The sequence below is a fragment of the Sphaerodactylus townsendi genome, linkage group LG08 (genome assembly GCF_021028975.2).
Source record: "Sphaerodactylus townsendi isolate TG3544 linkage group LG08, MPM_Stown_v2.3, whole genome shotgun sequence".
Classification (NCBI taxonomy): Eukaryota; Metazoa; Chordata; class Lepidosauria; order Squamata; family Sphaerodactylidae; genus Sphaerodactylus; species Sphaerodactylus townsendi.
Genome location: NC_059432.1, coordinates 36,293,370 through 36,321,361, shown reverse-complemented (window position 1 = coordinate 36,321,361; position 27,992 = coordinate 36,293,370). Strand labels below are relative to the sequence as shown.

Here is a 27,992-nt window from a genome sequence, read left to right as displayed (position 1 = left end):
CAGCTTCTTTGTAGCAGAAAGCGCCGCAAATGGTCTAGTCCAATCAGCATTAGCCAGTTTAAGAAAATCCTTCACAATAGGCCAACTCTCCAAGCGCACCAAGCTCATAACTGCAGCTGTATGTGGGTCAAAGAACACTGCAGAGCTGGGTCTTCGTCGTCTGGTCTAGTTCCCTATCTGAGCTGCTCCACCCTCAGAGAGAGTTATCCCAACGTAACCCCTGAACCTGCTCTCAGGAGGGGAGAGGGAAGTTATAATTGGATGGCTTATGTAATTTGCTTGTATGCTTTAGTTCTCTGCAGCACGTAAAATTGGCTTCTGTAGCGTTCAGCAAAAGAAACTTTCTAGAATTAATGAGACTGCTGTGTTGCCATTCAACTGAGTGTGGAATTGGAGAAGGCCTACAGTCACACTTTGCCCTTTTGCCTGTCCTCATATTCTGCTCGCATCCCGTAGGCTGCAGCTGCCTTGGCTTGCAACAGTTGTGACTAATTCATGTATAATATGTATAACTGTTGGAATATAAAGTGCTTAATTTTATATGTTCTCTCGTTCTCGTTCTCTCGTGTTTGTGTGTAAAAACTTTCTTGTTTTTCTTTAAAAAAGGCAATTTGCTAGTTTACTTATGACACCAAAAACTTTTGTGAAAGTGTGTTGGAAGCTTATCTCACAATGGAAAGGGGCAGAACTTACCTTTTCCCATAACTGTCAGACACAGAAGAAGTAAATTAACAGGTGCACATTTGAAGAATGCAGCAATCTGTACACACTATAGGGTCTGCAACCTGTGGCTCTCCGGATGTTCGTGGACTGCAAATCCCATCAGCCTCTGCCAGCCAATTGGCCAATTGGCCATGCTGTCAGGGGCTGATGGGATTTGTAGTCCATGAACATCTGGAGAGCCACAGGTTGCAGACCCTATAGTGTGTACAGATTGCTGCATTCTTTGACAAAGACTTTTTTAAAGTAAGAAGTATTTCTGTTTATTTTTTGTGTTATCTCTCAGTGCTCTGTGTTCCTTGTCTGTTCCACTCATTTTTGGATTATAAAAAATGTGACAAAAAAGTGAACCCCACTGGAAAATAGTGGAGCTGCTAGGAGTGGGGAGCTTTATTGTGACTTTGTGTAGCTCATGATATATTGGAGGTTCAGTATCAAGATAAGCTTCCAGCTATTCCCTGTAAGCAGCTTCCAGCTATTCCCTGTGTTTGCTGCTGTCTTCAAGAATATCCTAAGGGTAGTGGGTCAGATTTATGTGATAGCATGCCCCTGGATTGCCAGTAGTTTCCCGAGTTACTGGATATAGTTATGGGGAGCAAGAAAGGGAAAGAGAGTAAGTACAAAGAGGAAGTGGAATAAACTGGGCCACGTTACAGTGCTTATGCTACCTTTTGCTTAAAATGTAACCATGGAGAGTTCCATTTAATTTTTTTCAGGTGGTGAATTGAGCAGGACTGACTACACAGGCGCTTCCCTAATTTTGGTTACTTAGAAATGTTCACTATAAATAGGCGTCTGTTCGATACACTTGTGTAAAGATGAAAAAGACCCTTGTATATTTCTCTACTGCAAAAATACATGGTGGTTACGGTCGCATTGTGAGTTGTTATCACATGAATGATGCTGGCTGCTCTAGTCTGGAGTGATTCAGTCCTTCAAATGACTGGAGAGCATTGTTTCTTTTCTTTATCCCAACTTTACACTGGGACCAAATGTGCTTGGGGGGAAAGGGACAATGTGATTACTCTAAACATTTCTTAAGCAGTTGGTATCCGATCTGTGCGTTATTAAATGCAAGTTTGCTACACTGTCCAAAGGGGAGCTTATTGGAGTGAGCCTCTGTTTCCGAGGTCATTAATCTAGCTAATATCAAAACAAATTAGGGAACCCTTTATAGGTGGGGGAGGTTTAAAAAAATGGACGCTCCTTGCCAGATGGTGTGTATCTGGTGTGTGTTATGGATAATGTTTTTATGTAGAGCATTTGTCTTTTGGCCACATAATGTGAAAAATGTTAAATCCTTTCTCATACCTTCCTTTTAACTCACAGTGCAGCAGTATTAATTTGATCTGAGTCCCCTGGTGTTTTACATAAATGGGAACAAATATTCTGCCGTAATGAAGTTTTTTCATTACAATGATTTGATCTTGACAGAAGGATAAGCAATAAAGAAAATCTAATACGTTAACCATCAACCCATGTTAGAAAATAGATGAATTTTATTTTGTGACCTTATTGTCTTAAAGATTGTGAGATTTAGAAGATATTACATATTAGAAATAACACCATGTGTGGGGAGTTTTATGTTGAAGTAACTTTTGTTTTCTCATTGATTTTTCAGTGAAGCTGTTCAGGAGGGTGGCTTTAATTGTGTGATTTCATTCTTTGATCTCTATCTGTTGGCTTACTTGTGTTTTGTATACACTAGAAGCTAGCTCACTAACAGTGGAGTCTAAGCAGAGTTGTACTCTTCTAAGTCCATTGAAGTCAATGAGTTGGCACAGGTATAACTGTTTAGGATTACAGTATCAGCATCTGCACAAATAAGGAAATTACCCTGTTTAAAGCTCCATGGAGTAATGTTGCTGAGGGGTGGGGGTCGTATGCCTGTTGAAAAGTAATGAATTAAGTTTGGAAATACTACTAAAAGGAAATTGATTTGACTTGTAGAGAATTTTACAGTAGTATAAAAAAGACTTGCAAATTCAGTGGCAAGATGTGAGAAGTCCATGATCTGGAAATGTGAGAAGTCCATGATCTGGAAACCATTTTGATAGGTCTCTTTTTATTAACACACACCCCACCCCCACCCTCAATTTTATGCATATTATTGTCTGGTATCAAACCAGCTAACCTAGATATTTGGCATACAGGAGGATTCTCTGTGCTAGCAGAGAATACATCACAAACTTTCCAAAGCTTAGTATTTGTTTTTGCGACTAAGTACTTGTGATGAAGCGAAGTATTCATAGTGGCAACAGATAGTGTTATCATAAATACATTTTTGAAGGTGTCCTTTTGGGAAAATACAAACAGAAAATAATGTAGAGTTTCTTTTTCTTTCGGTTTTAAAAAGACGCTCCCTCCACCTTATTAAATGCTACTCTAGTTTTGCTTTCCTCTTGCTGCTTAAAACAAAACTGTGCTCACTGATTAACACAAGCACATTTGTTCAACAGGCTTTGAGACACCAGCAATCAGTGGCTGTTTTTTTTCAGGACACCTTTAAAACACACACACACTTTTGCCTGTCTTGTTTCAAGTTCTTTGAAACAAGAAAATGCGGTGCCAGCATTTAAAACTAACGGCTGGATCTTAAGGATGTTGTTTGAACGTAAACCCCCTTGATCCCCATATAAGTTGCTTCTGAGGCACAAACAGAGACAAAGATTATTGGAGCTGGGAAAGCGCCTGTGCGGTAGTCACACTACTTGCCTCAGCCCCGCTGAGCAGAGGCGACTGGGGCACTTCAGGTCCATGCACTGAACACTCCTGGAAAAGGAAGCAGGGATTATCTGGGTTCCCACTAGTGTGCTGCAGGTCCTTAAGTAAAATCCAAGGATTCAGAACACTTACAATAAGGAACGAAAAGGGTAGGATTTCTGTTTTAGGAGTTGGGTAGGGGCTAGAAGAAATAAGGTGGGGAAATGTTATATCAGATTTTGCACTGCTGATTTTGAGTATCTGCTTCCTCCTCCTGTGTTGTCATTCTTGAAGCTGTTCTGCTTCTATTATTGAAACATATGTCCCTCCCTTTAAGGGAAAAGTCAGTGTCCACATGCTAGGGGAGTGCAGGGGACCCCACTTTGGAGCGTGGCTCATTCCAGAAGGGATGGTAGGGAATTTATTTATTGGATTTCGTACACCGCCCACCCTCGAACCCTCGAATGAAGACGGGGTGAACCCTCGAATGAAGACGGGGTGCAGATAGTTCAGAGGGGTGGGCAAAGGCATCCTTCAGGAGAGGCTTTGTTCCATTCACCTTCCCATGGTATTTTTTATCACCTTGATTCTGGGGTTTTTGGCATTTTATTTCTTGAAGATACTGTCCAATTGCTTGACAGTTTGTGTGTACTAGAAAGAGGAAGGAATAAAGGGAATGGATAACCTTCCATGTGGAATTAAAGATGTGGGTGATTGTGAGGGCTGAGCGTGTTCTTACAGGTGGAGCCTAAACCATATTTTCTGGAAACTGGTCTCTGTGAATGTACATAATGCAAACTTCAGTTAGCGAGATGAATGTAGGTGTGTGGGGGGGGGGGGGGGGGGGAGCCCACATCTTCTAAGGCATCAGTTGTGAAAAGTGGGAGGGGGGAATGTGGATTCAAAGAATGTGCATAGGATGTGTGGTTTCTCAAAACTAAGAGGCCAAGGCTCAAACGTGACCTTTCCATGATATGCATAATTATTTTATTTTTCCCCAATGTTGTTACAATGTCTTATGGTTGCATGTGTGTTTTAAACTGGGCTAAATGTGAAGCCAGCCACCTATCAAAAGCAGGCGAGGAGGATTTAGATGAAAGATGGGCGGAACAGTCTCAGTCTTGGGAAAGGTGATCCCTAAACAGGAACTGGTGGGGGGGGGCATTACAGGTGGGTTCCGCAGAACCAGGCAGGGAGGCCTTTGGCACCACAAAGATTAGCAGAGGCTGATTCCGGCATAAGCTTCCCTTGATCGGGAGTAAGCCCTTGGAAGGGACTGGCCCCCACCCAGCTGGCTTGGGAAGTGGCTGGGATTGGGAGGAAGATCCCGCTTCCAGCCAGGCTCTACTTGGGAGGGCTGCACAAAAAAAAAATCCAGTCGCCTCCTTGGGTGTGTGAAGAGTGGAACTTCTCAAATCTGGCTGCCACTGTCAATAGTGGGGGCTGGGGGCTGCGGGGAGACCCTACCCGCTTTCAGGGCAGTGTGGTTGGCGAGCGCCCAGCTCGGGCTGTTTAACGAGAAGGCCCCTTCCCAGGAGTCGAACCAGCCTGCTCTGCACAGCCGCCCTCATCTTGGAGGGGAGGGGCGGGGGGGGGGAATCCGATCCGAGACCGGTGGCAGGCCAAGAAGGGCTGGGCCCTCGGCGAGGCGAAGCGCGGCTCGGAAGTGGGCTTTAAGGGGCTTAGAGGGGATTAGGGCTTCCCATTGGAGCCGAGGGGGCCGCCGCTTCCCTGCGAGAGTCACACCGGCTTTTAAAAGATTACCAGGGATTTGACAGCAGCGCGGGCGGGGGGGGGGGGGGGGGCCGGGGCCGGGGAGTGCGGGCACCCACCGCTGGAAAGTTTCAGGCCCCGCTGGGGTCCCGAAGGAGCGGGGGGGGGGACCCGGAGTAAAATGTGGGGTCCCACCGCCCCATGGGGTTCCTTCCTAAAGGAAGGCTGGAATGGAAGTGGGCCTTGGCGGGGCCACATCCAGCATTTCATGGCTTGCTGGGGGCGGGGGGGGGGCACTAGAAAGGTCCCCTCAAGGGAGGCGCGCGTCGGTCCCGGAGACTTCGCCAAGGCATCTTTTCTCCTTCCAGGGCCAACTCTCCCCCCCCCCCGCCCACCCCCGTGCAGGCGTCCCCGCCGCCTCGGAGCCGGGCCTTGAGCGGGGTGGCCCCGCGTCGGGCTGTCGGGGCGGCCGTTTCACGTGTGCTTTTGTCCCGGCTGCAGCTCCTGGATCTCTTCATGGTGTGGGACTGGTCGACCTACCTGGCGGACTACGGGCAGCCGGCCTCGAAGTACCTGCGCGTCAACCCCAGCACCGCCCTCGCTCTCCTCGAGAAGTAAGTCAGCCTCGGGCCCCGATCCTGCGGCCGCTGCCCGCCCGGGCGCTTCCTGCCCCCAGCCGAGCCGCTCTTCGGCCGCGGTCCCGGCGCCTGCCGACTTTCCGGCCTTTCCCCTCCGCCTCCGCTCCGGGCCCGGCAGCCCTCGTGGCGGCCTCGCATGTGGGGCTCTTCTCTGGGCAGGGGACCCCCGAGACCCTGCAGGGAGGATCCGGCTGCCCGTCGCCCTTGGGCCCGAGTGGCTGCGCGGGGTGGGGGTGGGGGGGCTGCTGGCCTCTTGGCTGTCCTGGTGCTCTTGCGCAGGGGGAGGGCCTCTTTGCTGCTGCTCCGAGAGGGCCTCTGGCTGGGGGGCGAAGGGAAGGCGGCTCCGCTCTCTAACTGTGGCTCCTTCTCCCCTCTTTGCCTCCGCCCGCTCGCTCCTCCGCAGAGTCCACAAAGGGTAAGTCTGCTGCTTTCGCCGGGGTTGGGGGGGGGGGCTCCTCCCCTCTCGCTTGGGTCACTTCGGGCACACCCCCACCCCCAAGAGGGTCGGGGTCCCGTCCTTTCGCGGGAAGTGGAAGTCCCAGCCGGCCCGAGCCCTCGCGAAGTGACCGCGGGGACGCTGGGGGCCCGGGACTGGCGAGGCCACGAGCGGCACTGGCGCTGCACCCCCACCTGTTGTCCCGAGGAGGTGGGCGGCCCGTCTCCATTCATCCCGACGGCCTTTGCTGGGGGGCGGCCGGGGGTCCGCTTGCACTCGCAGCCTGGATTTCGATTTCGGCTCTTTGGAGGCCCTTCCGCAGCTTCTCGGGGGATTGTGACTTTGGGCTGGCCCTAAATTCTTGCTTTAGGGCTTTAGGATGATGATGTGTGTGTCTGTGTCTGTGTGTGTGTGTGTGTGTGGGGGGGGGGGGTTAACGAGTGACTCCATCACCCCCACCCCCAAATGCAGCCCCGCCGCCTTGGAGCTGCGGCGGGGGGCTCCGTGCCGGTGGGGACTGGCCGCCCTGACGGCTCCTCCCGCCCGCCCCTTCTTCTGTCCCCGCAGGATGAAGGACTTGAGCAAGAAGAACAACATCTTCGCCCAGTTCCGCAAGAACGACCGCGACAAGCAGAAGCTGATCGAGACGGTGGTGAGGCAGCTGCGCGGCCTGGTGAACGGCATGGCCCAGCAGCACCCCTGAGCCGCCCGCCGAAGGGGCCGCCCCACCACGAAGGCACTGCTCGCCCCTCGGCCGCTTCGCCAGTGCCGGCAAGACCCGGCCGGGCCGCATCGCCGCTGGGGGAGCCTGGGGGGGCGGGGCGCAGAGGCGCCCAGGGGCCCGAGCCCGCCGCTGGCTTGTACAGACGCCTTCGGGCAACGCACCGAGGTTGATTTTCGGGGGTGGGGGGGGGTGGGGTCCCCTGCTCCACTTCGAAAGGACTTGAATAAGATCGCGCCCCGCACCCCATACGCCCCAGTTGCTGGTTTCTGCTTGACGTCCTCTTTTCTAAACCGGGTTCGAGCTCTTTTGCCCCTCCTGTAGGATTTGTACGCGACTGGCCGTCGGGGGATCTGAGAGGGTTTTCTATGCCGGGTCTCTTCTTTTTGTAGGCGGTGGGTGGGAGGGGGGGCTGTTCCTTTTGTAGTGCCCCTGAAACTACCTGAACCCCGCACCGGCCTTGGTATTGTCCGAACCACTGGATTTTTCTAGACTCTTCTTCCCTTGCCCCCCACACCCTTGATCTTCGTCCTCCTCCTCCTCCTCTGGGGCAGCATCAGGGATGAGAGGCCCATGTGATGTGTGAGTGTCCCGGTGGGTGTTAATAGCGCGCTAGATCCCTTCCTTTCCCTCAATGCCGATTTCTGTCCGGAGCATCCTTTGCTGTCCTAAACACAAGCGAATGTATGATAAGGAGAAACCAAATGAACTTCGGGACTTGTAGAGAAGAATGTACATTTCTCCCCCCTCTTTGCTCTGTGTATTAAGTTATTTGACGGTCCCAAATACAGTAATATAAACCCAGAGCCTGTCTTTGTGTCTCTCTGTCTGGAGGGGGGCTCTACGGACCACCGGCCTGAGGCTGCAGTGGCCAGAAATGGGAGCGGGAATGCCAGGAGCCCTTCCCCTCTGTTGCCTTCTTGGGGGTCCAGGTGAAGCGGCCTTTCTACGGGGAGACCCCTGGAGGTCCCAGAAAGAAGTTGGGACAATTGAAGCCTCCAGGCTCAGCTTGAGGGGCCCCTCGGTGCTTATTAGGAGCCTCAGGTCTGCCGGCCCCTCTAGATGCGCCCATGGTGACATTTGCTGACTTGGCATAAGTTGGCCCTTCTGTGAAGCTGCCAGTCAGACTCTGACCCTCCCCCTTGCAAACTCTCTCTGCTCTGACTGGCAGCCACTTTTCAGCAGAGAGGTCTTTCCCCTTGCCCAAACTACTGGGCGTTTAAACCTGGGACCTGAATCTATGCCAAAACAGCCAACCTTCCAAAAAGGGGTTGGATTTGGATCTGGGCAGGCCCCCTACTGAAGCTTCCGGGGTGCTTTTTGTGGGGCACTGCCCATGAGGGCCACCAGCAGCGAGGAGCAAACACAGCAAGGGCTTTGCCCTGGGCACCTGCCTCTTCCTGCGCTGCTGCCAGTTTCCAGGAGGCGGCAATGGATGAGCCTGGCATGCCTGAGTCGAAGGACCCCAAAAGGTGCCACTCAGCCAGGGATTAGTCCAGGGCCATTTTCAACCTCCTCCCCTTCCCTCGCTAGGGGAGATCGTCCAAAGAATGGGGCTTTCTCTAATTGGGGCTGTTCTTCCCTGAGCAGAGACTGGGCAAAGGGTGCCTGGCCTTTGGCTTTAGGGCAGGGACCTTTGCCAGCTGCCGATTCTGTGGCAAGGAGGAGGGGGCCGGGGGGGCAGAATCTGGGCAGGGAAGGACCGACTCGGAACTCAGCGGGAAAGGGCGGGACAGGAGGACCTTGGCACCCCCTTCCCGCCCAGCTTCAGCGAGGCTCTCTTGACCAAAGCCCAGGGTCGGGGCAGGCTGCTGGGCAAACCCGCCCCCCCCCCCACTGTGCTCCGCAGTCAGGCCTGTGGAAAGGAAGTCCCCCTGGCCCTTGCAAACCGCAGCCCCAACAAGCGCGCCGCGGCAGGGGCGCAACCAGAGAGGAAAACGGAGGGACGGGGTGGGTGGGTGGGTGACACTCGGTTGGACTGTCGAGAAGAGAGAAAATATGGAAGACGGAGCGAAAAGCCGACGCTGCTGCTCCTGCTGCTCCTGCTGGGGGCAAAAAGGGTGCCGCATGTTTTGGCCGGGCGAAGATCCCCGCTATTTCTCTCCCCCCACCCCAAGCCGCATGTCCTTTGACAATGGCCCGCAGTTACAGAAACGCCCGCGGACCCCCCAGGCCCGGAAACTCTCCTAGAAACAGGCATCGGGAGGGCAGGTGGGCGAGGTCGGAATTCAGGCCGTTCCGCTAAAGACACAACCAAAGCTGATCCAGTCAGATCGCAGAAGAGAAGCGGAGTCGGGCCTGGTTAGTACTTGGATGTGACACCCCCCCCCCCCGCCGCCCCCAAGACTAGCAGGCTCCGTCGGGAAAGGGCAAACCACCTCTGAACGCCTCTTGCCTTGAAACCCCTCCCGAAGTCTGCTGTGACTCGACGGCCCTCCGAACACATCAACCGGCTTCACGTTGTTCAACCCGGCATAGTGACGCGGCCTCGGCTGTGGAAGCGGCTCAGGGCTTCCCCCGTCGGAGGCTGCGATTCTACTCTCCCTTTCGGGCCAGGCGAGGCCACTTAGACGGCTCAGCCGGGCTCAGTCCGTTGGCCCCCCGCACCACCTGGGGCTTGCTCGGGTTGGCCCTGTTGCTCAAGGCACATCCCGCAGAACCTCTTGGGGAAGCGCGGGAGGGGAGCGCCAGCTGCGCCGTGGGGGTGGGGGCGCTGCGCTCGAGGAACTCGGGGGGCCTGAGGGAGCCGGGGGGGGGGGGCGCTTGAGGAACCAGCAACAGTTTAGTGCCGGCAGAATCTTTGGCCACTTGAAGGCTGTTCGGCTGTTTAGGAGGGAACCCCAAGACGGTAGGGGTTGCCCTCCCCCCTAGAGTTGGGGGCTTCCCCGCTGGATCCTGCCCTCCCCTCTTCTGCTGCCTTTGGGGGTCGCTTAAAGTCCTCATCTTGGCCAAGGGGAGGACAGCCAAGTTTTCTCTCGCTCCAAGGCTGCAATTCTGCGCACACCTGTAGGCGAGCAAGCCCAGCGAAGGCAATGGGACTTCGTAGGGTTACGGACCAAAACTGGCGATCTCTCCCCGTTTCTCCGAGCTGCTCCAGCGCTTCCAGCCCGCCCATTTCGATCCATAAACCGCTGACGCCGGAATAATAGGGGTGTGGGACAAAAGGACCGGGGAAAAAACCCCAAGGCAGCGTCGGTGACTCGAAAAGTGGGGGTCTCGAGGCTTCTCCCTCCCACCATTTGCAGCACCCCCTCTTGAAGGGAAAGCGACGGGCTAGACGGCTCCTCCATCACTGATACCGCAGCCAGCGGGAGGGTGCCGGTTGAGGGGGATAAGGGGGAGGGCAAGCTGGTCTCTCATTGGCTACCTGCCCGGTGAGTCCCCTCCCCCGCCAGGAGAGATCTGTAAGGGCGATTCCCTCCCTCCCCTGTCCCGGATCCCCCACATTCTTTCACACTGGAACCCCCCCCCCCCCCCCGCAGCCTTTCTGGTCCTCCCTTTAAATATGCAGCCCAGACGTCATCCGCGAAGGTGGATCGGGCAGCCGCTGCCCCTACCTATATAAATCTGTCCGAGGCAGAGGATGCCTGACAGGGGTGTGGGGTGCGCGGCAGTCCCCTGGACGGCTTCTTTTTGACAGCTGGGCACGGGAAGGAGGGAATGGACGGCGGGGAGGAGCTGAGTCCGGTGCGCCCTGCCTGGGTAGGAATGAAGGGGGATCGGCTGCCCGGGAAAGATGCGGAGCCGGGCTCTGGCGCGGCTGGACGGGAGGCACACCCGACGGCGCCCAGTGCCTTTGGTCGCGGGCGCTCAGGCGAGCTTTCGGGCTCGGCCACCAGGATCGAGGCCACGGGTCTGGTTGCTGTCCGAATCCAGCTGAGACGCCTCGGCAGAAGGGACCTGGCCTCGGAATGGGGGGCGCTTCTCCATGAGGGTCCACCCGCTTCGGTGGCCCCTTTGAGGATGCCAAGGGGCGCTCCTCGTTAGGATGGCATCCCTGGCCCGGTGATCTCTGCAGTGGCCACGGAGCCGTCAATGGGCGGCGGCGGGGGGGGGGGGGAAGCGGGATGCCCACTGGTGCTGCGCCGCCGTCGCGGTCCCGTGGCGGGGCGGGCGCGCTTCTTACCCGGCCCCTGTTTCCTAGACAGCCGGAGCCCGCTGATCGCCGCCTTGAAGGGCCCCGCCGGAGCGCGGAGATGCTGCTGCTGCTGCTGCCGGTGGAGTTGGGCGACGCGCTCTCCTGGCTGGAGGCTGCGCTGGCCGCCGCCCTGGCCGTGGGGCTCCTGCTGGCGCTGGCCCGGCACCTGTGGGCCCTCCGCTGGAGCCTGAGCCGGGACCGCACCAGCGCCCTGCCCCTGCCCAAGGGCTCCATGGGGTGGCCCTTCTTCGGAGAGACCCTGCACTGGTTGGTCCAGGTGAGCTCCCAGGTGGGAGAGGAGGGTGGGGTGGGGGCGAGAGGGCACACTAAAGCTCAAGGAGGCTTGGCTCTGGTCGAGAGAGCGGCACTCTGCTCATGCTTAGAGGACTACCCCGATTTCAACTCAGCGCAGCCCAGGAAACTGCGGTCCTGCCGTCCTCGCTAGAGCATCGCGCCGCCCCCTCGGAGCCCTGGCCGTCACGCAGCCGCTCCGAAGGGACCCCCGCGGAGAGCGATGGGGCTGATCCCCCGCGCGCAAGGGGTGGGCATCCCTCGTTGCTTGGAAGCCTGCAGGTTTTCGAGGAGGGGAAAGGCCCAAGCTCCGGTCCGGGACTCTGAGCCGGGATGAAAGGCCCCCCTGGCCCCTCCCAGCACCAAACTCCGCTCTAGCGCTTCCTTCTTGTGGAAGGCAAGGCGCTCTGCACCTGCGCAGAGGCCATCCCGTTCTGTTCATGATCTGCTCAGTTCTGCCGCTCCTCGCCTTCCCGCGCAGGGTTCCAGTTTCCACAGCTCCCGGCGGCAGAAATACGGCTCCGTGTTCAAGACGCACCTGCTGGGCAAGCCGGTGATCCGCGTGAGCGGCGCTGAGCACGTGCGCAAGATCCTGCTGAGCGAGCACAGCCTGGTGAGCGTGCAGTGGCCTCTCAGCACCCAGATCCTGCTGGGCTCCCACACCCTGCTCAGCGCCGGCGCCCAGACGCACCGGCAGCGCAGGAAGGTAGGCGCCTTCGGCTCTTCTCCGCTCGCTCGGCCCACCGGGCAGGGCTGGCGTTTGGGGGGCGGCGGAGGGGACTGGAAGCGCTTCTGTTAAGCCCGCCACGACACGGACAGTCGGAACCAGCCGCGCACTGAAAGCGCAGCGGGCAGTAAAACCAGCCTGGTACAGTCCGGCCGGCGGAAGATGGGACTATACCACTACTTCCCCGAGCTAGATATCTCCAACTCTGAAGATTCCCAGGAGGCAGAGAAGTCGCATGTCAGGAGACAGGAGCTATTTTTTCTAGGTGGAGTCCAAAATGGTAAACAGTTGTGCCGGCCCCTAGAGAACGATTCAGAACCCATAGAAGTGGAATATCTTTTCATGGGGACCAGCCCCCCCCGCCCCCCCCACACACATACACAAAATAGCGCCAGATTTTCTTGATCAGGCTGGATATCCAATACAAAAAGAGGGTCGATATAGGGCAAGGTGTAAAAAGTCCGAGGCATGCAGCTGGCCTAATTCTTCTTGCATGTAACGCAAAGGCGTTGTGATCCTAAGGTGCCACCCTAAACGAAGTGTCTAAAGAAGAAGAAGAGTTTGGATTTATGGACCACCTTTCCCTCCTGTAAGGAGACTCAAGGTGGCTTATAAACTCCAGTGACCTTGAGTAACTAAGAAAGGTGCAGTTTCGCTTGGGCCCCCCACTCCCTCCCAGTGGGTTTACTCAAAACCCTACTGAAGGCTCATGCACGGGGCTTGCTCCTGCTTGGGGTTGTCCCGTTAGTTGGATGAGGCGGCGTTACAGGAGGCTCCCAGGAAGCGTCAGGATAGAGAAGGGGTGGAGAGGGGAGGGAGGGGCAAGCGCCGGCACTTCCCGCACTTCCCGGTCCCCGCCCCTCCCCCCCCTCCTACTGCCGTCATTATTTCTTGTTTGGCCCTAAGGCAGGATATCCCGTTTGAAAAGGTTCTACTGAAGGGTCAGGACTCCTCCCGCCTGCAGCCTCTCGCCAGGACTCCTTGGGACGGGAAACCCCAGACTCGCTTCAAGGGGGGGGGGCAGGGTTGTGTGCCCCCCCCCCGCTGCCTGCCCCTCCTTAGTGCTTCTCTCTCTGCTCTGCCCTGCGCAGCTGCTGGCGCGCGTGTTCAGCCGCTCAGCGCTGGAGAGCTACTTGCCCCGCATCCAGGCGCTGGTGAGCGGGGAGCTGCGCCGCTGGTGCCAGGAGCCGGGCCCCGTCCCCGTCTACTCCTCGGCCAAGAGCCTCACCTTCCGCATCGCCGCCCGCGTCCTGCTGGGGCTCCGCCTGGAGGAGAAGCGCTTCGCCCAGCTGGCCCGCACCTTCGAGCAGCTGGTGGACAACCTGTTCTCTCTGCCCCTCAACATCCCCTTCAGCGGGCTGCGGAAGGTATGGCCAGCGGTGTGTGTGTGTGTGGGGGGGCCCTTCCGCACATGCAGAATGATGCACTTTCAATCCACTGTCAGTGCACTCTGCAGCTGTGCGGAATAGCATAGCAAAACCCGCTTGCAAACAATTGTGAAAGTGGATTGAAAGTGCATTATTCCTCATGTGCGGAAGGGGCCTGAGTGGGAGGGGGGGAGGGAGGGAGGGAGGGATATCTTTTCCGGCACTGGGCCCGGGCTCTTCCAGATCCCCAAGGGTAGCCTGCAAGTAGCCATCTCTGAGCACAGGGCCAAAAGTCCACCTGTTCCAATTCCACCCTCTGGCCTCTCTGCCCTGCAATGGTAGAAATGTCTCCCTGGCTTATTAAAACGATTTGGCGACTTGCAGTCACACACATCTCTCCCGATTGGTGTGAATGGTCCAGGGGCATCACAGCCACGTCCCCCGCTGGGCCTGGGAGAGCGAACTGGGTGGAGAGTCGCACAGCCTCTCGGTGGAAGGAAGCGCTCAGAAGTAGGAAGCGCTCAGACTGACCTCGGCTGTATTCCTGCAGCTGTGATCCTATTTAGACAGGAACAATGTGTATTGGAGGGGAGGGGGTCAGTAGGGATCTATGAGTGGATTCCTAAATAGGTCTGGAATCCAAGGCAGGGTGAGCTGATTTCGGAATCAGTAGGATCTCAGGACATTAACGATGCAGTCAGACGCCTCTTTCTAATTGGAACTGATTTCCATGGGGTTAAAATGGCGTGTCTCTATTTAGGAGCTGACCACAGTGGCCAGGTAGGACTTTTGGCTTCTGCGACTGACCAGTGTTTGTGCCATTCTGGGGACGGGGAGGGAGACTCAAGTTTAGGTGGAAGAGCCAGCTGGGAATCTTTGCCTTCCTCAGAGAATCCCAGTCGATTCCAGAATTTTTTAGAGCCAAAGCTCACATTTGAAAAAGGTCAGAATGAGATGGTTTCGCCTTTGCCTTTGTTAGTGGAAGCTTTTGCAACCAGTGGAAGCTGCCCCATCCCTCCGTTGGGTAGAAGGGTGTCAGCTTGATGCTTTAGGATCTGCTGGCCTTTGACGGTAACTTGACAGGGCGGGTCAGTCAAAAACCCGTTTGGCCCATTTCTGGAGCACCCCTTCTAATTCAGTGGAGGTCCTACTGGGAGAAGTAGGCTAACGGGCCAAGACCTTTCCAAGCAAGGGACTTCAGTTCTGAGATCGAAAGGAAAGCCCCCCCTTCCCCCAATTTCTCAGCTGCATGCAAAGCGCTTTAAAGTTTGGAGCAAGTCATTTGCCTTGAACTGCGCTTGCAAAGGCACTGGTCCCCTGGCTGCATTTCGCCAGCATCCCCTCCCTCCCACACAGACACACTACTACAGGAACTGGCCTCCTGAGGTATCAGCTTTCTTGGGTGGAGCCTGCAAGGAACAGGATCTTCTTCCTGGCCGCTGCACCTGTCCCTGAAAGACCTTGTTTGGTTCCGACAGGGAATCAAGGCCCGGGATCTGCTGCACCAGTACATGGAGAAGGCCATCTTGGAGAAACTGCAGCGGAAGGACGCGGGGGCGGACAGTGACGCTCTGGATTTCATCATGGACAGTGCCAAGGAGTACGGCAAAGAACTGACCATGCAGGAGCTGAAGGTGAGCCTTGTTTTAGACCCGCCCCTTGCAAACGGCTAGAGCAGCAATTTAAAAAGTGTCCCTGACCATATGCAGAGATTTCAAGTGTAACTTCAGTCCTATCCAGCCCCTCCCCTATGGGATCCTATCAGGTCTCTCCTTCCAAATGAGCCCAGCTGCCTGCTTTGCATGCCCTGAGATATGACTGTGTGTCAGGCGCCTTTCCAGCCTACCTAAGGGTGTGCCTTGGCCTCTCCCTGTTGAATTTCAGCGAGGAATGGAACTCCTTGTGGCTGGAGAGGCCCTGTCAGCGTGGTGCCGTGGTTAAGAACAAGTGGGTTCTAATCTGGAGAACTGGGTTTGATTCCCCGCTCCTCCAAATGAGCTGCGGAGTCTTATCTGGTGAACCAAATTTGTTTCCCCACTCCCACACATTCCTGCTGGGTGACCTTGGGCTAGTCACAGTTCTCTCAGAACTTTCTCAGCTCCACTTACCTCTCAAGGTGTCTGTTGTAGGGAGAGAAAGGGAGAGGAGTTTGTAAGCTGCCTTGACTCTCCTTACAGATGAGAAAGGGGACATAAATCCAAATCCCCCCCCCTGAATTCTGTTTACTTGCTTTATATCTGGCCTTTCTCCCCCCAAAGAACCCAAAGCAGCTTCTATGGTTTTCCTCTCCTTCATTTTATCCTCACAACAACCCTGTGAGATAGGCTAGGTTGAGCATGTGTGGCAGGCCTGGGGTTGCCTGGCAAGTTTTCATGGCAGAGTGGTTATCTGAACCTGGGTTTCTCAGATCCTAGTCCAACATTTAAAACCACTTCACCACATTGGCTCTCAGGATATCCAGAATGGTTCCCAGGAATCCCCCAAATATGATTCCCCTGGATCTGCCAACTTCCTTTTTGATGTTGGCCCAGAAATATAATATTATGAGTCATGCAAGAAAAAAATGTCATGATACTTAATGAAATAGCGCAAATTAACCATATTGTAATCCTCCTCCACCTCGGGGCAACTATATGTATTTACTTATTTATGTACTCCATTTATAGCATGCATTTCTCACTAATGGGGATCCAGGGTTGCCTTACATAATTCTCATTTCTCCTCTCTGTGTATCCTCCTCACAAGATCCCTGTGAGGTAGGACAGGCTGAGTGTGTGTGGTTGTTCCAAGGTCACCCAAGGATCTTCCAAGGCAGAATGGGGAGTTGAACTTAGATCTTCTAGATTCTAGTGGGATACTCCAGCCACTATACAATACTACTGCTCCACCATCACTTGTGCTTGGGCTCAAGTTCTCTGCAAGCATAAACCAGGCTGAGTCCTGTTTAGCTTTAAGAGGGTATACTCTGTTCCACAGAAAGATGATAGTAGGGTTGTATATTCCTCCCTCAAAGAACAAAGCATGCCAGACCTTCTTTGTTGTAGAATGCTCCACCTGGGTCCTAGTGCCTACCCAGCCCTGCTCTCCCATCTGTTTAAAAGTCGCTCAATGAACTATAAATGCTCTTGTATCAAAGTACCATGGTCAATAATGCACAAAGTAATGGTTTTTACAAAGGCAGCGTGGAAAAATGAATGATAATTCTCATACTCATTCGGGACTATATTCTAATACGGAAGCATACAGTTTTCTCAACTGCTGCACTGCAACTGACCTTAGTGTCATCTTTCTGTGGAACAGAGTATAGCAGCATCACATGCTGTGAAACCAATGAATGCCACTGCTACAGCCAGAAGTTATTCTGGAGCAGCTTTGCGTGGACCATTGCCCCTAAGCTGTTCAAGGCACCCCTTTCCTGTCTTCGCCAATGACTGACCACCATTGAACCCATTCTACACTATAGTTATTAGACAGCCGCCATCTCCAGAATTTCAGCACAAGCAAAGTTAGACCTCCATTGTAACATTGTGAGATTTCCAGGGAATCAAGTGTACTTGCATCATATTTGCATCACAACAGCTTTGAGGAGATCAAGAATCTTCAAGAATCAGGGTGGGAAACTTTTGGAAAGGAATCTCACCAATGCTGTGAGCCACCATCAGGGGAAAAAATGGATTGCGTTCACCCCCATTGACACTTTAATAAGTTTCCTCTTGGCTACAATAGGAAAGACATGCAGTCCTTACTTTTTTCAAAGACCTGAATTCTCATAAACATTCGAAGATGCCTTAGATCACAGGTGTCAAACTCGCAGTCCTCCAAATGTTATGGACTACAGTTCCCATCATCCCCTGCCAGCATCATGCTGGCAGGGGATGATGGGAACTGCAGTCCATAACATCTGGAGGGCCGCGAATTTGACACCTATGCCTTAGACTGAATCAAACCATTGGCCCATCCAAGTCAGTACTGTCTACTCAGTACTTTCAATCATTAGTAGCATCGATCAATTTCAGTGAATTTATACCGATCATTATCTCTTTAAATGAGATGCTGGTTTATCTGTTCTAACTGGTTGCTCTGCAGGTACTTTCTGATCACCTGCTACCTAAGTCTTTTAGCTGCAGATGCTGGGTTTTGAACCTGAGATCTTCTGCATGCAAGGCTGTGCCACACAGCCAGGACCCCACTAAATCATGTTGAAGACCCACATGACATTCTCTTTAGTCTAATAAGTGGAGAAGATGGTGTGTCTGTGGCAGTCTGCCAGGCAATAGATTTGATGTCCAGCTATACACTGACTGACCTCCTGCTTATGTTTTGAATGGAATCCAAGGTGTTCAGATATGTATTCCCATCAGTTCAAGACTTGCTGTACTTGATCTCCCAATTCCTCCACTCTTCTACATGGGTTGAACAGAAGGGATTTGATTTAACCAGATGTGTTTCTGCACTCCTTCATTCCTTCTGGGTGACCTTGGGCTAGTCACAGTTCTTTGGAACTTTCTCTGCCCCACCTACCTCACGAGGTGTCTGTTGTGGGGAGAGGAAGGGACAAGAGCTTGTAAGCCACCTTGAGTCTTCTTACAGGAGAGAAAGGTGGGGTAAAAATAATGTCCTCCTCCTCCTCCTCTTTCTTTTTCTTTTTCTTCGTCTTCTTGTTGAGGATATTTTTTTGTCTTGGGTCCTCTTGTTTGGAAATGAATACAGTACAGCAATGGCAAACGGCCTTAAGCAAACTCTGTTTCCTTAGAACATGCAAATAAACGGGCAGTACATTGCAAGAAAGGCCAGGCCAAAGCACACCTGTGGAACTAGGTTTGGCTGCAATCAGTGGTGCTCCCTTCCCTGTGAATCTGCTTACATACAGGATGCCCCTCCTGCCAGTTCCAACCACAACAGTGGGATTGTTCTGTAAAAAAAATCAAAACAAGTTGCTCCATTGGCACTTGCTTTGATATGCAATTGTCCAATTGAAATCCGTTAGAATGGTCAGGAACAAAAGCTTCCTGGATCCTGATGTCAAGCAGAAACATGTGAGCTAAGTCAATGAAATGTTAAGGACTTCATATGACACAGACCAGTGAAATGGAAAGGACATTCAGTTGAAGAAATATATGGGGTCATTGGATCAGCTATGTAAAGAAAAGTATCAGGTCCACTTTGTATCTCAGCAAAGTCAAGGATGACTCTGAATGTCATTGGCAGAAGAATGAAATAAGCTATACAGCCAATCTTTAAAACATTATAAGCCTTATAGAAGCAAAAACAATTTTTCAATTTTCTTTAGGGACTGGGATTGTACATTATATATATCCATTCTGCCTTACTACACTCTCAGCAAAGTGTCAATAATTTCCTGCTGGACAGCGGCCTTCTTTCCCTTCCTGGTTATTCAGCATCTGTCCAACTAAAAATGTCTCCAGGGACTGATGCAAAACCTAACTCAGAGCTTTCTTACTGTAAGGAAGTATTTTCTTAGAGAGGCAGCCAGTATGGTATCAGCATCTCCATGGTTTGGCAGAAAGGCTGGCTTTCTTCTCTGGCTGAGAAAAACTTGTCTAGAAATGGGTTAACAATGTCTTTGGATTTCTGGATAGAGCAGAAGTGTAGTTCAGTGTGGTATAGTAGTTAAGAGTGATGGATTCTAATTTGGAGAACTAGGTTCGATTCCTTACTCCTCCACATAAAATCTGCTGGGTGATCTTGGGCCAGTCACAGTTCTCTCAGAATTCTCTCAGCCCCACCTACCTCACAAGGTACCTTGTGTGGAGAGGGGAAGGGAAGGAGTTTTTTTAAGCTTCTTTGGGACTCCTTACAATTGAGAAAAACAGGCTACAAATCCAAACTCCTCTTCTTCTTCAGCTAGGTCAGCTGTAACCCGACAACAGTTGTATTGTAATGAGTCACATCTCTGCTCCCAAACTCTAATCTCAGCTATGCCCTCTCCAGAGTGTCCCATTGTATATAGTCCTGGGAGCCTTAAAGGCAGTCCAGAAATGATGCAAGTCTTTGGTGCATCTTCCCCAGACTCTCATGATGTTACATTGCAATCTGAAGTTCGATCAATGACCTTGTGTTGAAAACGCTAATGCGTTCTGCTGCTCTGAGCAATGAAGAAAATTAGCTCATGACTGTAGTTGGTCAATATGAATAAAAGTACGACATGAAAAACCACTTTCACAGAGTCTTTCTTCCTCGCTTGGTTTGCAGGAATCCGCAATTGAGCTGATATTTGCAGCTTTCTTCACAACAGCCAGTGCTAGCACTTCTCTGATTCTCCTTCTCCTGAAACACCCCTGTGCCATCCAAAAAATCCAGCAGGAGCTGGCATCCCATGACCTCCTCAAGCAGTGCCGTTGCTTTGTCCCTGGCCCATTGCCAACAAACCAACAGACCCACCAAAAGGCAGTTGGTGAAGGAGAGTTTCCAAACAGCGACTCCCAATCACCTCTTCCACCCAAGCAGGAATGGAAAGCTGGCATGGACTCAAGAGGGGAGGAGAGGGCTTCTGTCATGCCCCACGTGGCCAGGTTAGTCCAGAAAACAAGCACCTCTGGGACTGCAAAAGTGGAAAGACAGGAGGAAGCGGGCCAGCTCCTCAGCAGGCCAGAAGGACCTGAGTGCTATTACCAGTCTTACCTGACCCTGGAGAAGATCAGCCGCTTGCGCTACTTGGATTGTGTTATCAAGGAAGTGCTCCGTTTGCTGCCCCCGGTGTCTGGAGGCTACAGGACAGCCCTGCAGACCTTTGAGCTGGATGTGAGTTGAGCGACTATTGGCAAAGATTCTTCTTCAGGATTGTGTGGAAATTGTTTGATGAGGTTGGGCTGGATCACATGAGTCCTGTCCTGATCGTCTGTAGGGGAGGGGGTAGGAACAGAGGTGGGATCCAACCAGTTCTCACCACTTCTCTAGAAGTGGTTACTAATTTTTTTCTGAGTGCCGAGAAGGGGTTACTAAAGCAACCTCCCTGCCCAATAGGGACTGGAGGTGCATGTGTGCAGCGGCGCCACTGTTTGAATCCCACCACCATCGGAACCTGTTATTAAAATTTTTGGATCCCACCACTGGGTAGGAAGCATTTTGGCCACTGCAACCAATTGGAATGTTCTTAGCAGTGTTGTGGCCCACGAGTGTCTCTTGCTTAGGAGCTGTTGAAGATGGAGGGAAAAGGCAAGGAATTTAGGAATTCCAGTTGCAACAGGCATGCCCTTGTGAGGAGTGGGCAACTGAGTTTAATCTGGGTAAGTGAAAAAAGGGAAACAGGGAGGAGAGATGGTAAATGGGGGTCTTCAGTTGCACATAGCTGTGTGAGTAGAGGGATGCTTGGAAAAAGCTCCATCAGACGTTACAAAGCCATTGAGTAAGGAACAGATTCCATAGATCCTCACAACAACCCTGTGTAGTAGGTTGGGCTGAGAGTGTGTGACTGGCCCAAGATTACTCAGCAGGCTGCCTTGACACAATGGGGATTTGAACCTCGGACTCCCAGATCCTATCCTATGACTACCCCACACTGGCTGGTAGGGTACCACTTGAATGCACTGTCGACACCAAAGTGTCTCTGCTCAAAACTATTGCTAATTAGAGCAAGATTACAGCCAGATGATATCTTCAACCTGTGGATCAGGACTCTTAGGGGCATTGCAGAGCTCCACCCACCTCTCTAGGGCAGTTTTGTTTTTTGCTGGTTGAACATGTGTAGGGAGCAAAAGTTGCCATCCCATGTGGTCACCCAATGATGAAGAGGATGCATAACTAGCACAGACAGGTAAGGATACATTTGTTCCTCCTCATCCTGACATATGATGGCGATGTCATGTGACTTCCTGCCATGTGATTTCAGGTCAGTGGAACACATGCTGGGGTTAAAGATCAGCCCCAGGTCTTTGAAAATTAAGGACCTCTGTTTTACTGTGTAATTGATAGCACCTTTTGTGGTTATCATCTAAGTAACAATAAAGCCCTTTGTGTGTAAAAATACAACAGGCTCTAGACAACTAATGCCAGAGCAAGAGAGGGGGAGAGGACTTATCTATGGGAAATGGCACCCGGTGCAAACACTGAAATTACACTCCCCCCAAAACATCCCAGTTTTGCCAAGAAGGGGCAACAGGGTGCCTGTGAAGACGGGGAGAGTTCTCATCTTCACTGGCACCCGCCTCCCCCGTTTGTAAAGCTGGATCCTGGCTTTGCAAAGGGGGTGGGAGCCAGCAGGGTGCTTCTGAAGATGGGGAGAGCTTTCCCCATCACCATAGGCATGCACACACATGCACACCGATTTGCAAAGCTCACGATCATCATAATTACCTTTATTGGCATAAAAAAAAGTTAAATACAAAACTGTAAAATTAACAACTGATACTGTTTTTCTCTTAATCTTATAGCTAAGGCAAGAAATTTAGCTACAGCATTAGTGACAATTGGGTTAAAATCAGCTAACAAATAGATCACAATTATTTCAACCATTTGCACAACTGGATTTCTACTTTGCAAAGGGGCGGGGGGAAACCAGCAAGATACCTGTGAAAATATGGAGAATTCTCCCCATCAGCATTCCCCATTTGGGGGGTGGGAGCCAGCAGGGTGCCTGTGATGATGGGGGGGTCATTGTGTGAAAAAAAATACAATGAGCTCTTCTAGTAAATGGAAACTCACATGTAGGGACTCGGGAGGACATTACCCCCACTTTTTCTTTCTGTCCTCCCCCTTCTGCCTCTGCCTCTCCATCCTGCCATCCCTTTTCTTAATCTTCTTTATTTTTGCCCAGCTACCCCAACTCTTTCAGCCCTACTACCCCAGTTTTTTAACTTTCTGCCCTGCTACTCCAGCTCTCTCTTTCTTTCTTCCTACCCCAACTCTCTATTCTCTTATCTTTCTGCCACCTCATTTCAGCTTTTGTTTGCTCTTTCTGGCCACCTACCCTAGCTCTCTGTTTCTGCCTCTCCCCAGCACTCATACTCTTTCTGCCCCTATTCCAACTCTCTCTTTCTCCTCCCCCACCCGTTGGTAGCTTCCTTGGAGTGCTCTGGATGGGCTTGGTGAAGCCTCTCCCCCCATAGCCCTGCTCCCACCACCTGAATGGGAGCCATTCCAGGTGTGGCAAGGCCATCCCCTCCCCACTAATAGCTTGGGGTGGGGGCTGGTTCAGTCCTGGCCACTGGCATCATCCTGGCCACTGGCATCAGGCTCACTGCTGACTTACTTGAGAGTTGGCTCAGGCAAGGAATTGGACAGCCCTGCAAGGACCCCGGAGCTTTAAGGAGTGTTACCAGCTGAGCAAGAAGGAGTCTGGGAGTTGTAGTCCTATCAGTCCCATCTGGAAGTTGTAGTTCCATCTGTTCATGAGAAATTGCACCCTCTAGATGACATCTCCCAGAGTCCTCCCAGAGTCCTTCATTTCAAGCACAGAGGTAGAGAGAGCAAAAAATTCTGTAATTCTAAGTGATGGTCAGAGAAATGTAATTATCCAACTACTGAGTCAGAGTGTTCTCTGTTTAGTATGATATGCTCATAGTATGCTGAGTCAGACTGTTCATCTGTTTAGCTCTGTACTGAGCCAGCATAGTATAATGATTAGGGTGTCTGATAAGTATCTGGGAAACCCAGGTTTGAATCCCAGCTCTGGCAAAAAAAACTTGCTGGTGACTTTGGACCAGTTGCGCACATTCAGCTTAACCCACACCATAGGGTTGTTGTGAAAATAAAAAACAGACTGATGTTAGCAGCTTTGGGGGACCCCATGGGTAGAAAGAAAGATGTAAATAGTCAACCAGTCTGCTCTGGTTGATGATGGAAACCCTGAGGAAGATCTTCCTCAGAGGCTGCTTCTTACAATTTTTTTGTAGTAAAGAACAACCATTGGAAGTTTTAGAATCCTTGAAAGGGAGTGGTGGAGCACATGAATACCAAAGATGCTGCAAATGACAAGGATGAGCCAAACTTTCTAAGTCTGAAATCTGAGCCCAGCTCTGCACTCGATCAAAAAGGGAGAAATGAAAGTAATCTGCAGAATGCTCTGGAACATGTAAAAGTTTCATTTGGACCACTAAAATAAGTAATTTGACTTGGGGGGGGGGGGTAACTGCTTTTCAACTGTGATCCACGTATCAGTGGAACAACAGCCATCCAAATCCTAAGAACTCTGTGGGACTCAAGAGATGCAGCTCGAATATGAGGTTGCCATCTGGCTTTTTCAACAGCCCAAATTGTTGTGGATGTTCTCAGCAGGTTCCGCTCAGCAGGCCACGATCTCTGATGCTCATTTTGTTTTCTTTCCCTCCTGTAGGGCTACCAGATTCCCAAAGGATGGAGTGTCATGTACAGTATCCGGGACACCCACGAGACTGCCAGCGTCTATCAGAGTCCCCCAGATACCTTTGATCCTGAGCGCTTTTGGGTACCCCAGGAAGAGGGCGAGGAACACAAAGTAGCTGGCTCTGTCCGTTTCCACTACATCCCCTTTGGTGGGGGAGTCCGAAACTGCATTGGCAAAGAACTGGCCCAGGCCATCCTCAAGCTTCTTGCCATCGAGCTGGTCAGCACAGCCCGTTGGGAGCTGGCCACCACTGACTTCCCCAAGATGCAAATGGTGCCGATTGTGTACCCCGTGGATGGGCTGCAGCTCTATTTTCATTCCTTGAAACCTGGAAGAGAAATTAGTGAGCCAAAGAAGACAGAAACTTGAACACCACTGTAATCTCCATAATGTCTCTGCTCTTCAGCTTAGAACCACAGTAGAACAAGAATCTGGGATAAAAGTGCTAGATGTCTTCTAGTGTAAATCGTTCCTTCCTATCTGTTGAGTATCAGGGCAGGGCAAAAGGCTACGTTTCTGTCCTTGGTCCTTAATGGACCATTAGCATCCATTCACATTTAGAAATGAGAGGCCACAGCAAGAACCCTCTCTGTAAGAATCAGTTGCACTTCCTGTTAATTTAATATGTGCGTCAGGCTGAATTGTAACCTAGTTAAGAGTAGTTGTAGTTCACAGCTCGATGTACCAGAAGGAATCCTAGAAACACTGCTGACGGTGTTTGCAAAGGAGTCACCAAGTGTATACAGGTATGCTGGAATTCAATTATATGAAAATGCACTTCACCTGACACCCCCTTCTCCCAGGTGATCCTTCTTCAAAGGTCCTTACAGTTCAGAAAGAGGCTGCTGTTCCATCATTCTATGATGGGGTAGCTATGGCTAAGTTCCTGCCAGAAAGGGAACATAAATAAGCTTCAAAATGGGTATACCACGTATACCTATAACAGATTTCATTCATGGATGGGAAGGGTGTCTGCTTCTGTGTTAGTGCAAGTAAAGGAAATCTTGGCATACCGATCCAAGATTCCCATGGTCTGAGCACATGGTTCATTGCAAAGATCTCCTCAAACCAAGGACACAGTGTAGGCTTCAAAGGGATAGCAGATGAGGGGAAGACTTAGATGTCTAAATCTTAATATCCAATTCTTGTATATGTCCTCTAACAATCCTTTAAAGGTAGTCAGCCGAGCTGAATATTTGTATTAAAAGGAAAGTGACTCTTGCATGGTAGCTGGCTCATCTGCTGGGTTCCATCAATTGTGGTTGACCTGAAATTTCAAACATAACAAAATGCAGATTTTAAGGTTATCGCTGATTTTGAAAAACTGTGTTGGAGGCATCATATGGACAGGATTCTTCCATCTGGTTCATCCAAGCAAATATGCTCCTTTCTTCTTGCTTTCTGATTTAGAAGTTGAGTGTGTGGGTCAACTCCATTGAGGTGCTTCTAGGTCCATGGTGGCGAACCTTTGGCACTCCAGATGTTATGGACTACAATTCCCACCAGCCCCTGCCAGCATGGCCAATTGTAGGGGGTGATGGGAATTGTAGTCCATAACATCTGGAGAGCCAAAGGTTCACCACCACTGTTCTAGGTAGTAATGTTGACCTGTGAGTCACACATGCAAGTCACTGCTAGATGTTTGAGCCATCTGATGGTGAATACACATGCACAAGGCAACCTTTAAGACTGCATTCAGTTCATCTTCTACCCCTGCTGTTTTGTAGTCACAGAATTAACTGCCAGTAGAATAAGGCAGCAATGTTTAATGTGCTAGAACAGCGGTTCTCAACCTTCCTAATGCCGCAACCCTTTAATACAGTTCCTTATGTTGTGGTGACCCACAACCCTAACATTTATCCATTTTACAGGTGGAGAACACTGATGCAGAGAGTCTTAGGTGACCCCTGTGGAAGAGTAGTTCGACCCCCAAAGGGGTCCCGACCCCCAGGTTGAAAACCACTGTGCTAGAAGCTCCCTTCAGAGAACAATTCCACAGCAGTAACTATATCTGCATAAATACAAGTATATGAATAGATTAGTTAGTTGTGGCACCTTAAGGACGAATACATTTTTTTTAAAGTTCAACTTAAGCTTTCCTGGAATACAGTGTACTACAGAACTCCTATTTATGATTACTTAGTTCCACATAATTACATGTGTGGATGGTGGATTGTTTCAATTTGTGAGCACACCCCTTTGAATGTCATCCACAAAGCCATGTACCATGAAGTCATCCCTGACTGGCTCCTATTTATGTTGCTGAGCAAAGCCACAGTTGGCAAAGGTTTTAGAGTACGTTGAGGCCTGCTTTGCGAGCAGAAATGATTGATACAGTGGAAACAACAAGGTCACTTCTTCTATATTGTCAATGTATAATAGAACTCACGAGGGCTATTTTGTTAGGAATGTCTGAGTAGGTAGGATCTTGCTTTTGTACCAAGGATTGGATTTGGGTGTCTTCAGTGGTCCTGCCAGATACTTAATTCAGGCTACTTTGATTTGTCTTGTGTATGTGCAGGAGGATTGAGTCATGTAGAGGAAGAGAGTCAAACTATGAGTTGTGGTTTAGAAATGAATGAAGGAGTGTTTATTTGAAACATGCAGCTGATACAATTTTGCTGGGTTAATTCTAGGGTTTCCATGATAGAAAGCAAAAGTCTTGTATGGATAAGAAGTGATAAATTAGCGTCTTATACCTGTTTGGTTTGCAAATGGAAGTTCACTCATGCTTGGATGTTCCACCACACACCCCACCAAATCCCTGCACACAGAACATTCAAATACTAGGGGGAAAGCTTGTCAGTTTTCTAATGTATTCATTTCCTGTGTGCAGAGAATCTGGGAATGAGGAGCATTCAGTCACTGAACGCTTTGTTGTAATGTAAATGGTAGAAGCCACAGGGGGTATGACTTTGGTGAGCATCAGACTTCAGCTGCAGCACTTCAAAGATGTCCTTGCACTTCACTCTGGGTCTGTTGTTCTTCCTTAGAATGTCCATACCAGGAGGTTCATCAGATATTGTGTAATAGCGTTATATGTTTAAACTGCTGCCAGTGTTAAAAGGATTAGCAATCTACATTCAGGGCAACTTCTGTAGCAAACGTAGTTACAGGTAAAATCCCTGTGCAGTGGGGAAAGGTCTATCAGGAATAAAACCTGGTAAGTAACTGTTGTGTTTACTCTTTATTAAAAATGTTTCCCACAATGCACTATGTTGATAGCTGATGTAGAGAGTGGGATTCAGACAGCCACAAGTTTTTCACACATAAGATAATGGTACCATTTTAAGCAGAATCACACCCTTTATATTCCTTGGACGTTGAAGGGTGGAACTGTATTTAAAATTCCCCCATGAGAGCCAGCACACATAGATTACAGGTATGTTATGGAAAACAATAATTTGCAAAGAGAAAAGTGTCCTACTGTCACTGAGGCTGAAATCACTGAAAGCTGAACGTTTAAAACAAAAGTGCTACAATAAGGGGATACAACAGTTTGTCTCCCAGCATGGCAGCTGCATTCTAAAGCCAGTGTGGTGTAGTGGTTAAGCGCAGGTGCACTCTAATCTGGAGAACCGGGTTTGATTCCCCGCTCTGCCACTTGAGCTGTGGAGGCTTATCTAGTGAACTAGATTAGATTGTGCACTCCAGCACATGCCAGCTGGGTGACCTTGGGCTACTCACAGTTTTTCAGAGCTCTCTCAGCCCCACCCTCACAGGGTGTTTGTTGTGGGGAGGAGGGTAAATGAAATAAGTTTGTCTCCTTACGGGAGAGAAAGGGAGATATAAATCCAACTCCTCCTCCTCCTCCTCCTTCTCCTCCTCCTCAAACAAAATCTAATGTTATGGCTAAAACTTATTCATCTGAAGACAGTGATGCTTTGATTTCTACTTAACAGTAAATCCAACTTTAAATGGGCCACTTTCTACACTTTGGGAAGATGTTACATATAATAGAGGAACACATAGAAACTCAATAGTAAGAGATCCAAACAATAAATCCCCTGGAAAGGGTGGTTTCTCCAGTGAATTTACAAGAAGTTCTTGGGTGTCTTCTAGCTTCATCAAGTATGACTGTTCAGTCAGCTTCTGAAAACTGATGTGATTCTTCCTGGAAAGAAACCAAAACAGAATCCCTTAAAAATCATGTAAAAGTGACTCAAAAGAAATTAATAAAGCCACATAACTCCTTAAGAATATTTATTTCAATCATA

General features: G+C 50.8%; 2 protein-coding genes across 8 annotated transcripts in view; both read left to right on the top strand.

The window, feature by feature from the left end:
• Positions 1-7,737, top strand: part of EXOC6 (exocyst complex component 6) — a 116,519-nt gene extending 108,782 nt beyond the window's left edge. For all 6 annotated transcript variants that reach the window (XM_048505974.1, XM_048505973.1, XM_048505975.1 and 3 more), the window contains 3 exons: positions 5,638-5,750; positions 6,178-6,189; positions 6,778-7,737. In XM_048505974.1, coding sequence (XP_048361931.1) covers positions 5,638-5,750; positions 6,178-6,189; positions 6,778-6,913 — 261 coding nt within the window. In that variant the 3' untranslated portion in view covers positions 6,914-7,737. The remainder of the gene's footprint in view (positions 1-5,637; positions 5,751-6,177; positions 6,190-6,777) is intronic.
• A 2,730-nt stretch (positions 7,738-10,467) lies between these two features.
• LOC125438100 (cytochrome P450 26C1) lies at positions 10,468-26,946 on the top strand. Of its 2 annotated transcripts, none has more exons than XM_048506280.1 (7): positions 10,468-10,633; positions 11,080-11,346; positions 11,842-12,066; positions 13,179-13,454; positions 14,933-15,088; positions 19,668-20,216; positions 23,746-26,946. In XM_048506280.1, the coding sequence occupies exons 1-7, from the start codon at positions 10,592-10,594 to the stop codon at positions 24,142-24,144; spliced, it is 1,914 nt and encodes a 637-aa protein (XP_048362237.1). In that variant the 5' UTR covers positions 10,468-10,591; the 3' UTR covers positions 24,145-26,946. The 2 variants fall into 2 exon arrangements, with proteins under 2 accessions (XP_048362237.1, XP_048362238.1); XM_048506281.1 differs by having other exon boundaries at positions 10,496-10,633; positions 11,076-11,346.
• Positions 26,947-27,992: the final 1,046 nt, after the last annotated feature.